Source organism: Sus scrofa, chromosome 13, assembly GCF_000003025.6.
Source record: "Sus scrofa isolate TJ Tabasco breed Duroc chromosome 13, Sscrofa11.1, whole genome shotgun sequence".
NCBI lineage: Eukaryota > Metazoa > Chordata > Mammalia > Artiodactyla > Suidae > Sus > Sus scrofa.
The window spans coordinates 122913152-122925689 of record NC_010455.5 but is presented as its reverse complement, the minus strand read 5'-3'; the positions used below and the strand labels follow the sequence as shown (position 1 = coordinate 122925689).

Below are 12538 nucleotides of genomic sequence, written 5' to 3'. Positions count from 1 at the left end.
TTTAAATATTACTGTTTACTATTCAGGACAATGCCGAAAGCTAGCATCATCACTTACAGAGGAGGAAAGAGAGAGGCTGACTTACTCAAAGTTATGCAGATAAAGAAGCAGAAGAATTAGTCTTTGAATCCAAGTCTGGCTGAATCCAAAGCACATGTTTTTCACCTCTACTTTAGAAGTGTGTTCCACGCAACATTTGAGAGGCAAAAAAATTCCCTCTGATTCCAATTTCCTCCTGTGTTTACTGAGTGAGACTAAGTGGCTGACACCCTTTCCAGCTCCTCAATCAGAGGTTCTGAGTGGCAACAATCACCACCTCATTCTCGTCCGCCCTCCCTGTCTTGACAAGAGAGAGGTTTTCTTGTGTAGCACGTTATGGGGCTTTTTTGACAACATATTTTGTTTCTATTCTTTTTCCCTCTTTGAAAAAGTCTCAGTGGATTCGGAAGGCAGAGAAAAGGGACCCATTTCTGTCACACTGCTTTGAAGTTAGAACCTGCTGTTAGTCAACAGAGCCATCAAGTTGTTATTTTTGTTCTGCAATCCTTCACCGACACGGATAGTGGCTGAAACTGTAAAAAAGGACAAGGAAAGCAGACCTACACACAGAAACACTTCACTATTCAGAGAGAGAAAAATGGCAAAAGACAACCCAGCAAAATGTCCATCTGTTTATCACATTTCAACTGCACTGTGGCAGGTGGATAAGAAAAGGATTTTTGTGGTTCTCTTGATATCACTTGTATGACAAGAATTGCTTGGCTGAAAGACACATACCATACCTGTGCCACAGAGTTTACAGTCAGGGGTTGAAGTGGCAAAGAGTTCTACTGCACAAGAATTTACTGAGGACCTACTTCGCTGGGATGTGATGAACTGTTAGTATCTCAGACCAGTTTTCTTTAGGAACAATCTGGAGGGAAAGTACGTTTGTTAAGAAAAACTATATACCTTTCATCCTTAGAATCTTTCATCTGCTACCACTCACTGACACCAGGATGCCCATTGGGTGGAGAGTAGGGGAACTCTAGGACAATCAAAGTCCCTTGTTGCCAGGAAACTGATGCTAGGCCCAAACCCTATGTGGCTTCTCTGGAAGAACCAAGGAGTCATGGCGACACCTCTTTAAGGCATCCAATCAGAAAGAACCTTGACAGCATTTAGATGATCAAAACTCATTGTCATTTTGAGAACACCATTTAACAGTAGAGAATAAACACGCAGAAGGAGGAAGATAGTTTTTTGCCTTTAAAACTCACTGACCTTCTTAACGGTGGGATCCCCTTTGGATGGATGGCAGGATGGGGACATTTTTACCTGGAAAAAACAAAAAAAGCAAACATGTTGATATCCTCTCAGTTATTGTCTAGTTTTATTTGACCCACACTCAAAATGATTCAACTAGGATTTGGTGTAACTAAGATCAGATAGACATTTTCAGAGGAATGATGAATATATATATTTTTTTAAGTTCCTTTGAAGTTTCCCTGGAAATCAAAAAGTCACTAGCTAGCCAAGACAGAAATGTGATCAGGGTTAAAAAAAAAGGGGGGGGGAGAACAGATGGTCCAAGATGGTTTTAGCTAAATGGTGAGGAAACTAGCAGACACTGGTGTTTATTGATGTTAATCCACTGACACAACAGGCAGCAGTCAGTACGTCTCGCAGAGGCCAACTCAGAGTGTCCTTTCTGATTGTTATGTCCCTTTTATGCAAAGCATGCAAGAGAGTTTGACAATAATACTGAAGGATTTAGAAAAAAGGATCAGCCAAAAGGATGTTTAGCCCAAGGAAGAGGAGACTGGTGGTAACAAAGATCTTCAAATAGGAGGAAGGGCTGAAACAAAGTGTCATAAAAGAGCAAGAACCAGCTCCATCCCACCTGCAAGAAACACACTTTAAATATAAAGGCACAAATAGGTTAAAAGCAAAACAACTGGAAAGATACACCATGATAGCACTAGGTTTCAGCACAAAGACTATTTACCAGGGTTATATTATTTCTTAATAATAAAGGAGTCAGTTCATCAGGAGGATGTAACAATCCTAAATTGTTTTTAACACAGCTTAAAACTACATCAAATAAAAACTAAGAGAGGAGTTCCTCTTGTGGCTCAGCCGTAACAAATCTGACCAGCATGCACGAGGACACAGGCTCGATCCCTGGCCTTGCTCAGTGGGTTAAGGATCCAGCATTTCCATGAGCTGTGGTGTAGGTCACATACTGGGTTGGATCCTTCGTTGCTGTGACTGGTGTAAGCTGGCAGCTATAGCTCTGATTCGACCCCTATCCTGCCTGGGAACCTCCATATGCCACAGGTGTGGCTTCTTTCTTTATACCTCATGAACCAAACTCTCTGCTGGCTTCAAAACTCTTCCTCTGTAGCTTCCTCATATCTCTCAGCCTTCACAAAACTGAAGAGAATTAGGACCTTGTTCTGAATTAAGCTTTGGATTAAGGGAATTTTATGGCTGATCTCATCTTTTTTTCAGACCATTAAAACTTTCTCCACATGAGCAATAAGGCTGTTTTTGCTTTCTTATCATTCATGTGATAACTGAAGTAGCACTTTAAATTTCCTTTAAGAACTTTTCCTTTTCATTCACAACTTGGACAACTGTTTGGCACAAGAGGCCTAGCTTTTGGCCTAGTTTGGCTTTTGACAAGACTTTTCACTAAGCTTAATCATTTCTAGCTTTTGATTTGAAGTGAGAGGTACATGACTCTTCCTTTCACGTGAGTACTTAGAGGCCACTACAGGGTTATCAACTAGCCTAATTCAAAATTACTGTGTCTCAGGATATAGAGAGACCCAAGGAGAGGGAGAAAGTTAGGGCCCTTAGATGGAGCAGTCAGAACATACACAACATTTATCAATTAAGTTTGCCATCTTATGTGAGAGCAGTTTGTGGTACCTCCAAACAATTACAATGGTAACATCAAAGGTCACTGATCACAGATTACCATGCAAATATAATAATAATGAAAAATTTTGAAATATTGCAAGGATTACCAAAATACTACACAGAAACACAAAGTGAGCAAATGCTGTTGGAAAAATTGTGCCAAAAGACTTGCTTGAATGCAGGGTTGCCACAAACCTTCAGTTTGTTAAAAAAAAAAAAAAAATGCAGTATATGCAAAGCGCAGTAAAGAAAAGCACAATAAAATGAGGAAGGCCTATACACATGGACCATTTGCCAACACAGATAATTTTCTAGCAATAAAACAATTTTCAATTAATTTCAAAGAATTCAAGTCATACAAAGAATGTTCTCTGACCATAATAGGAATAAATTAGATATCAATAACAGAAAGATCTCTAGAAAAATTCTCAACTAACATCCTAATCAATGGTGAAAAATTGAAAGCTTTTCCTTTAAGAACAAAAATAAGACAAGAATGCCTGCTTTCACTTTTTCCATTCAACACAGTATTGGATGTCCTAAGCACAGCAATTAGTCAAGAAGAAGAACACAAGGTATACAAATTGGAAAGATACAAGTAAAATTATGTGTGCAGATGATATGATCTTATATGTAGAAAGTTTTAAATTTAGATTCCAAAAAAAGGGATTCATTCCAGGTTCACAAGAATGGTTCAACATATGCAAATCAATCAACATCATACACCACATTAACCAAAAAAAAGTCAAAAACCATATGATCATCTCAATAGATGCAGATAAAGCATTTGACAAAGTCCAACATCCATTCATGATAAAAACTCTTACCAAAGTGGGCATAGAAGGAACATACCTTAACATAATAAAAGCCATTTATAACAAACCTATAGCAAATATAATACTCAACAGAAAAAACCTGAAAGCCTTCCCACCAAAATCTGGAACAAGACAAGAATGCCCACTCTCACCACTTTTATTCAACATAGTATTGGAAGTCCTAGCCACAGCAGTCAGACAAACAAAAGAAATAAAAGGTGTCCAAATTGGAAGAGAAGTGGTAAAATTGTCACTCTATGCAGATGACATGATACTATATATAGAAGACCCTGAGGACTCCACACAAAAACAACTCCTACTGATCAATGAATTCAGCAAAGTAAAAGGATACACGATTAACATTCAGAAATCAGCTGCATTTCTGTATACTAACAATGAAATGTTAGAGAAGGAATATAAAAATACAATACCTTTTAAAATCATACCCCCCCAAAATTAAATACCTAGGAATAAACCTGACCAAGGAGGTGAAAACTTATATGCTGAGAACTATAAAACATTAATCAAGGAAATTAGAGAGGACTCAAAGAGATGGAAAGATATTCCATGCTCCTGGAAAAATTAGTATTGTAAAAATGGCCATATACCCAAAGCAATCTACAGATTCCATGCAATCCCTATCAAATGACCCATGACATTTTTCATAGAACTAGAACAAACAATCCAAAAATTTATATGGAACCATGAAAGACCCAGAATTGCCAAAGCAATCCGGAGGGACAAAAACCAAGCAGGAGGCATAACTCTCCCAGACTTCAGGCAATGTTGCAAAGCTACAGTAATCAAGACAGTGTGATACTGGTACCAAAACAGACATACAGATTAATGGAACAGAATAGAGAACCCAGAAATGAACCTAGACACCTACAGTCAATTAACCTTTGACAAAGGAGACAAGAATATAAAATGGGAAAAGACAGTCTTTTCAGTAAGTGGTGCTGGGAAAACTGGACAGCTACTTGTAAATCCATGAAACTGGAACACACTCTCACACCATGCACAAAAATAAACTCAAAATGGCTTAAAAATTTAATTGTAAAACAAGACACCATCAAACTCCTAGAAGAGAACATAGGCAAAACATTCTCTGACATCAACCTTACAAATGTTTGCTCAGGTCAGTCTCTCAAGGCAACAGAAATAAAAGCAAAAATAAACCAATGGGACCTAATCAAACTGACAATCTTTTGCACAGCAAAGGAAACCATTAAAAAAAAAAAAAAAAGACAACTTACAGAATGGGAGAAAATAGTCCCAAACAATGCAACTGACAAGGACTTAATCTCTAAATTATACAAACAACTTATACAACTCAACAGCAAAAAAAGCCAACAACCCAATGGAAAAATGGGCAAAAGACCTGAATAGACATTTTGTCAAAGAAGATATACAGATGGCCAATAGGCCCATGAAAAAATGCTCAACACCACTAATTATTAGAAAAAATGCAAATCGAAACTACTGTGAGGTACCACCTCACACTAGTCAGAATGGCCATCATTAGTAAGTCCACAAATAACAAATGCTGAAGAGGGTGTGGAGAAAAGGGTACCCTCCTTCACTGTTGGTGGGAATGTAAGTTGGTACAACCACTATGGAAAACAGTATGGAGGTACCTCAGAAAATTAAATATAGAATGACCATATGTTACAGCAATCCCGTTCTTGGGCATATATTCAGACAAAACTTTCCTTGAAAAAGACACATGCACCCCCACATGTGCATTGCAGTACTACTCACAATAGCCAAGACATGGAAACAACCTAAATGTCCGTCGACAGATGAATAGATTAAGAAGATGTGGTATATATACACAACGGAATACTACTCAGCCATAAAAAAGAACAAAATAATGACATTTGCAGCAACATGGATGGAACGAGAGACTCTCATACTGAGTGAAGTAAGTTGGAAAGACAGAGACAAATACCATATGATATCACTTATAACTGGAATCTAACATATGGCACAAATGAACCTTCCCACAGAAAAGAAACTCATGGACATGAAGAACAGACTTGTGGTTCCTAAGGGGGAGGCAGTGGGATGGACTTGGAATTTGGGGTTAATAGGTGCAAACTATTGCCTTTGGAATGGATAAGCATGAGATCCTGCTGTGTAGCACTGAGAACTATGTCTGGTCACTTATGATGGATCATGATGATGTGAGAAAAAAGAATGTATATATAAAAAATAAATAAATTCAGATTCCACAAAAAAACCTGTTAGTATAAACAAATTAAAGTAGTAGGATACAAAATAACATACAAAAATCACTTGTGTTCCTATCCACTAATAATGTACACTCCAAAGAGGAAATTAACAATTCCATCAAAAAGAATAGTTAAGAATAAACTAAAGAGGGATAAGACTTGTATACTGAAAACTATAAAATATTGCTGAAAGAAGTTAAAGAAGACAAAGATAAATAGAAGAACACCCCATGTTCATGGATTGGAAGACTGAATATTATTAAGATGTCCATACTACCCAAAGTAACTTTAGATTCAATGCAATACTTATCAAAATCCCAATAGCATTTTTTTGCAGAAATAGAAAAATCTGTCCTAAATTCATATGTAATCTCAAGGGGCTCTGAGCAGCAAAAACAATCTTTAAAAACAACAAAGTTGGAGGCCTCTCATTTGCTTATTTCTAAACTTACTACAAAGCTACAGTAACCCAAACAGTGTGCTACTGAAAACAAAACAAAACAAAACAAAAACAGACATACAGATCAATGGAACAGAATAGAGAGCCCAGAAATATACCTACACAAAGATTATAGTCAATTAATCTTTGACAAAGGAGGCAAAATATACAATGGAGAAAAGACACTCTCTTAAGTAAGTGGTGTTGGGAAAGCTGGACAGCTGCATGTAAATCAATGAAATTAGAACATTTCCTTATACCATATACAAAAATCAACTCAAAATGGTTTAAAGATCTAAATATAAGAAATGACACCATAAAACTCCTAGACAGAACATAGGCAAAACATTCTCTGACATAAACTGCAGCAATATTTTTTTAGATTACTCTCCCAATGCAAAAGAAATAAAAGCAAAAATAAACAAATGAGACCTATCAAACTTAAAGATTTTGCACAGTAAAGGAAACCATAAACAAAATGAAAAGACAACCAATGGAATGGGATAAATATTTGCAAATGATGCAGCTTACAAGGAGTTAATTTCCAAAATATATAAACAGCTCATACAACCCAATAACAAAAGACAACCTAACCAAAAAAACAGGCAGAAGATCTAAATAGACATTTTTCCAAAGAAGACACACAGATGGCCAAAAGGCACATGAAGAGATGCTCAATATCACTAATTAAAAGAGAAATGCAAATCAAAACTACAATGAGGCATTACCTCATACCAATAAGAATGGCCATTATCAAAAAGTCTATAAATAATAACACCTGGAGAGGGGTGTGGAGAAAAGGGAGCCCTTCTATGCTGCTGGTGTGGATATAAATTGGGGCAACCACTATGGAGAACAGCCTGAAGGGTCCTTAAAAAATTAAAAATAGAGCTACCATATGATCCTGCAATCCCACTTCTGGGTATATGTCCCAAGAAAACATTAATTTGAAAAGATACATGCACCACAATGTTCATAGCAGCACTCTTCACCATAGCACAGACATGGAAACAACATAAATGTCCACTGACAGACAACTGGATAAAGATGATGTGGTACATATATACAATGGAATATCATACAGCCATAAAAAAGAATGAAGTAATACCACTTGCAGCAACATGGATGGACCCAGGCATTATACTAAGTCAGACAAAGACAAGTATCATATGACATCACTTATACATGGGATTTAAAAAAATTATACAAATGAACTCATTTACAAGATAGAAAGACTCATACACATAGAAAACAAATCTAATGGTTACCAAAGGGGAAAGGTGGGGGGGGGGAGGCGTAAATTAGGAGTTTGAGAATAACAGAGACAAACTTACTCCATATAAAATAGGTAACCAACAACTGTCTACTGTATAGCATAGGGTAGTACATTCAATATTTTGTAATAACCTATATGGGAAAAGAATGTGAAAAAATGTATCTTTCACTTTGCTATATACCTGAAATTAACACAATACTGTAATTCAACTATTCTTCAATGAAAAATAAACAAAAGGATAAAAAAGATAATAAACTTATGGTTACCAAAGGGGAAAGGGAGTGAGGAGGGATAAATCAGGAGTATAGGACTAGCTGATAAAATTACCATATATAAAATAAACAACAAGGATTTACTGTATAGCACAGAAACTATATTCACTATCTTGTAATAACCTATAATGGGAAAGAATCTGAAAAAATATATGTATCTGAGTCACTCTGCTGTACACCTAAAACTAAGACAATATTGTAAATCAACTATACTCAATAAAAAAGCAAACAACTCCCCTCCCCAAATCAGTGTGCTACTGGCAAACAAACAGAATCATAGACCAATGAAATAAAACAGAGAGACGTGAAGTAAATCCTCACATACATGGTCATATGATTTGTGACAAGGATGCCAAGATCATTCAGTGGGGAAAAGATGGGTCTTTTCAACAAAATGGTGGTAGGACTAAAGATGCACATGAAAAGGAATGAAGCTAGGCTCTTACCATATACCATATACAAAAGTTAACTCAAAATGGATCAAAGCCTAAATACCAGAGCTAAAACTATAAACTGATTTCTTGGATATGAAAACAAAGGCACAAGTAAGAACACCAAAAAAAAAAAAAAAAAAAAAATGGAGTTCCCTTCATGGCTCAGCAGGAATAAACCCAACTAGTAACCATGAGGACACGGGTTTGATCCTTGACCCCACTCAGCTACGCCTTGCTGTGAGCTGTGGCGTAGTTCACAGATGGTGGCTTGAATCCTACATTGCTGTTGCTATGGTGTAGACTGGCAGCTGTAGCTCTGTTTTGACCCCTAGCCTGGGAACTTCCATATGCTGTGGGTCTAGCCCTAAAAAGACACACACACACACACACACACACACACACACACTCCACAAATAAACTGGAGTTCATAAAAATCAAACTTTTGTCCACTAATCAAATAGAGTATTTACTATAAATAGAGTAAAAAGGCAACTTACAGAATAGAAGAAAATATTTGCAAATGACATATGTGATAAGGAATTAACATCCAGAATATATAGAGAACTCCTAATACTCAACAACAAACCCCCCAATTAAAAAGTGAGCTAAGGACTTAAACAGACATTTCTCCAAAGAAGATACACAGATAGCCAATAAGCACATGAAGAAATGCTCAACATCATCATTAATCATTCACAAAATGCAAATTAAAAACAAAATAAGATATCACTGCACACTTATTACAGTAGACAAAACTAAAAAGACTGGCTATACCAAGGATGTGGAGGAACTGGAATCCTCATAACTGCCGGTAGGAGGGTAAAATGGTACAACCACTTTGGAGAACAGTTTGGCAGTTTTTTAAAATGATAAAGATAGGAGTTCCCATCATGGTGCTGTGGAAACGAATCCAACTAGGAACCATGAGGCTGCGGGTTCAATCCCTGGCCTCACTCAGTGGGTTAAAGATCCAACACTGCCGTGAGCTGTGGTGTAGGTCATAGATGTGGTTCGGATCTCGTGTTGCTGTGGCTGTGACATGGGCCAGCAGCCACAGTTCTGATTAGACTCCTAGCCTGAAAACCTCCATATGCCGTGGGTACAGCCCTAAAAAGACAAAAATAAATAAATAAATAATAAAATGATAAACATATATTGTCCAGATGAGTCAGCCATTGCATTCCTAGGTATTAACTCAAGAGAAATGAAGGTATAAATTCATACAATTTTTTTACACAAATCTTAATAAAAGCTTTATCTATAAGAACCAGAAATTTAAAAAGTCCAAATGTCTATCAACAAGTTAAATCATAATTTATGGTATATCCATTGAATGAAACATTACTCAGCACTAAGAAGGAATGAACTCTTGATACAACAATGTGGATCAATCTCAAAAAAGTATATATACTTGCAAGTTAATTTATTGTGAGAGAAAGCCAATCAGAGATTCAGTTTTGCAAGGTGAAAATACTGATGGAGATGGGTCACACAAAAACATGAATGTACTTAACACTATTGAATTAGACACTTAAAAATGATTAAGATGGCAAATTTTATGTTACGTCTCTTTTATCTCAATTAAAAAGAAAAAAGGAGATGTAAAAAAGAAGGAAAACAAAAAAGAAAGAAAGCCAATCAGTGGTTTCCAGGGAACAGAAGTGAGGAACTGAGTAAATTTTTGGTGGTGACAGACAGGGTCAGTATCTTGATAGTATTGATGGGGGGACACACACACACACATATGTGAAATTTGAACACTTCATGTAAAATTTATTTTATACCAATTATACCTCAATAAAGCTTTTGAATAAATTTATAGAATACACTTAAACAACTCAGAAATAAATTTATAGCTTTTATGCTATTCTGGAAAATAAAGAATTAAAATAAAGAACCAAAGCTTCCAATTTAAGTGGCTAGAAAAAGAAGATCAAAGCAAAACCAAACTATGTAAAAAGAGGGAAATCATAAGCACAAATCAATGCAAGAGAAATTAAATAAAAGAGAAAATCTATGAAGCCAATGTTGCTTTTTGAAAATAACAAAATTGATTAAGTGCTATTTAGATTGATCGAGAAAAGAAATTACCAATATTTGCAATTAAAAGGAAACATTACTGCACGCAGCATTACTTACAGATATTTGAAAGGCAATAGGAGCCTATTAGTAGATGCAAATTATTACATTTACAATGGATAAATAACAAGGTTGTAGTGTATAGCACAGGGAACTACATCCATTTTCTTGGGGATAGACCATGATGGAAAAGAATATTAAAAAAGAATGTATGGAGTTTCCTTCGTGGCTCAGTGGTTAACGAACCTGACTAGTATCCATGAGGATGTGGGTTTGATCCCTGACCTCACTCAGTGGGTTATGGCTTTGCCGTGAGCTGTGGTGTAGGTCACAGACGTGGCTCGGATCCTGTGTTGCTGAGGCTGTGGCGTAGGCCAGTGGCTACAGATCCGATTAGACCCCTACCCTGGGAATCTCCACATGCCATGAGTGCGGCCATAAAATGACAAAAAGACAAAAAAATAAAATTAAAAAGAAAAATTAAAAAAATTAAAAAGAATGTATGTATATGACTGAGTCACTTTGCTGTACAAAAAAAATTGTTAATTGGCTATACTTTAATAATTAAAAGAGAACAATTTTATTGCTAATAAATTTAATAAATGAAAACATTTTTTAAAGAACTTATAAAAACAGACCCAAGATAAAAAAGAAAATATGAGCAGCTCCATATTTATTAAAGAAGTTAAATTTGTTACCAAATCTTTCCACCAAAGAAAATCCACATGGCTTTGGCAGTGAATTCAAGCAAATATTAATATAGAGACTTATATATACGTGTGTGTATATATATGTATATATGTCTGTATATATGTATATATATGTGTGTGTGTGTATGTATATATCACAATGTCAATTTATTAACTTGCAAAGAAAAATAATTATTACAAGTAGTTCAATAGCTACTACATACTGTCTAAAATGATATAGAAGAGATGTAAGTACTGGGAAAGCAACTGGACTCAAGTTCTCAAGCCTCTTCCACTTCTAACAGTCTAATTCTAAGGGCCTAGGGTATAGAGGATAAAGACATTCCCTGTCATTGTGGAATCAAGCTATTCAAACAGAACCATGTTGCAATCTTTTCTGCTTTTCCCCTCTGACTTTCAGAAAAACTTTAGAAAACATCCCTTAGCTCAGGGATCAAAACTGCTGGCTGTCCAGACTGTCCTTTCAGATTTAGCAGGTCTGCAAAAATTAGACTTGAAAGTCTTTGCTCTGACATACCATGACATTAATGCTGTGGAATTTACTCCAGATGTATGATGTAGCTTGCTTAAACGTGATCCAATTTTAACTCCTGGTATGCTCTTTTTGAAAAGGGAGAAAATAGATTTTCAAAGCAAAGTAGATATTTAAGCTTAACAAAATGACCTCATGAAAGGATCTGCAGACTTTTTAAAACAAGCCAAGAACTAGATGTGGTGCTGGACAATTTATCTGAGAAAGCTGTTCTCTGGAGATTAAGTCAGAGAGTGTTTGAAGTGGTAACAGAAATGGTTCAGCATCACTTATGAAAGGTCTTATTTTTCATTTAACAGGATTCCTTCTGGAAATGCCTCAGGCAATGCAACTTAAAGACACTTTAAATCCAGGTGTGCAGACACTAGATCCGGGGGTATGGATGATTTATTGAGCCACGGTCTTAATAATGCTAAACCTTTGTGATCTTTGTTAATAAAATGATTCCTGACTTAGAGAAGCAATCTGATGGTAAGTTTAACAGCAACCGGAATAACTTCCTTGTCACCTTGCTTTTTTTTTTAAAGCCTTCATTTTTCTGATTACCAAAGGAATTTCACTAGTGGAAACTTAGAAAATACAAAAGAGCAAAATAAAGCAAATAAAAATGGCAATCCAACAATCACAGCAATAACAACTGTTAGCATTTACAATCACACTCTTTTGTGATCTTTTCATGTAACACATTAGGAATGTTTATTTCACAGTATCAGTATTCGACAGCAGGATTTTCCATAGCTATAAAGTAGTCCATTCAATTTATAGACAAACCATAACTGATTTAACCAAGTACTGGGAGGCTACTGGGATATTTAGATTGTTTTCAAAATTTTGATCATT

The 12538-nt window shown here is 36.0% G+C and overlaps 1 protein-coding gene across 5 annotated transcripts in view; it reads right to left on the bottom strand.

Moving 5' to 3' along the window:
• The window catches only part of VPS8 (VPS8, CORVET complex subunit), a 259945-nt gene that overhangs the window by 27936 nt on the left and 219471 nt on the right, over positions 1-12538 (bottom strand). For all 5 annotated transcript variants that reach the window (XM_021069974.1, XM_021069973.1, XM_021069976.1 and 2 more), the window contains one exon: positions 1264-1317. In XM_021069974.1, coding sequence (XP_020925633.1) covers positions 1264-1317 — 54 coding nt within the window. The remainder of the gene's footprint in view (positions 1-1263; positions 1318-12538) is intronic.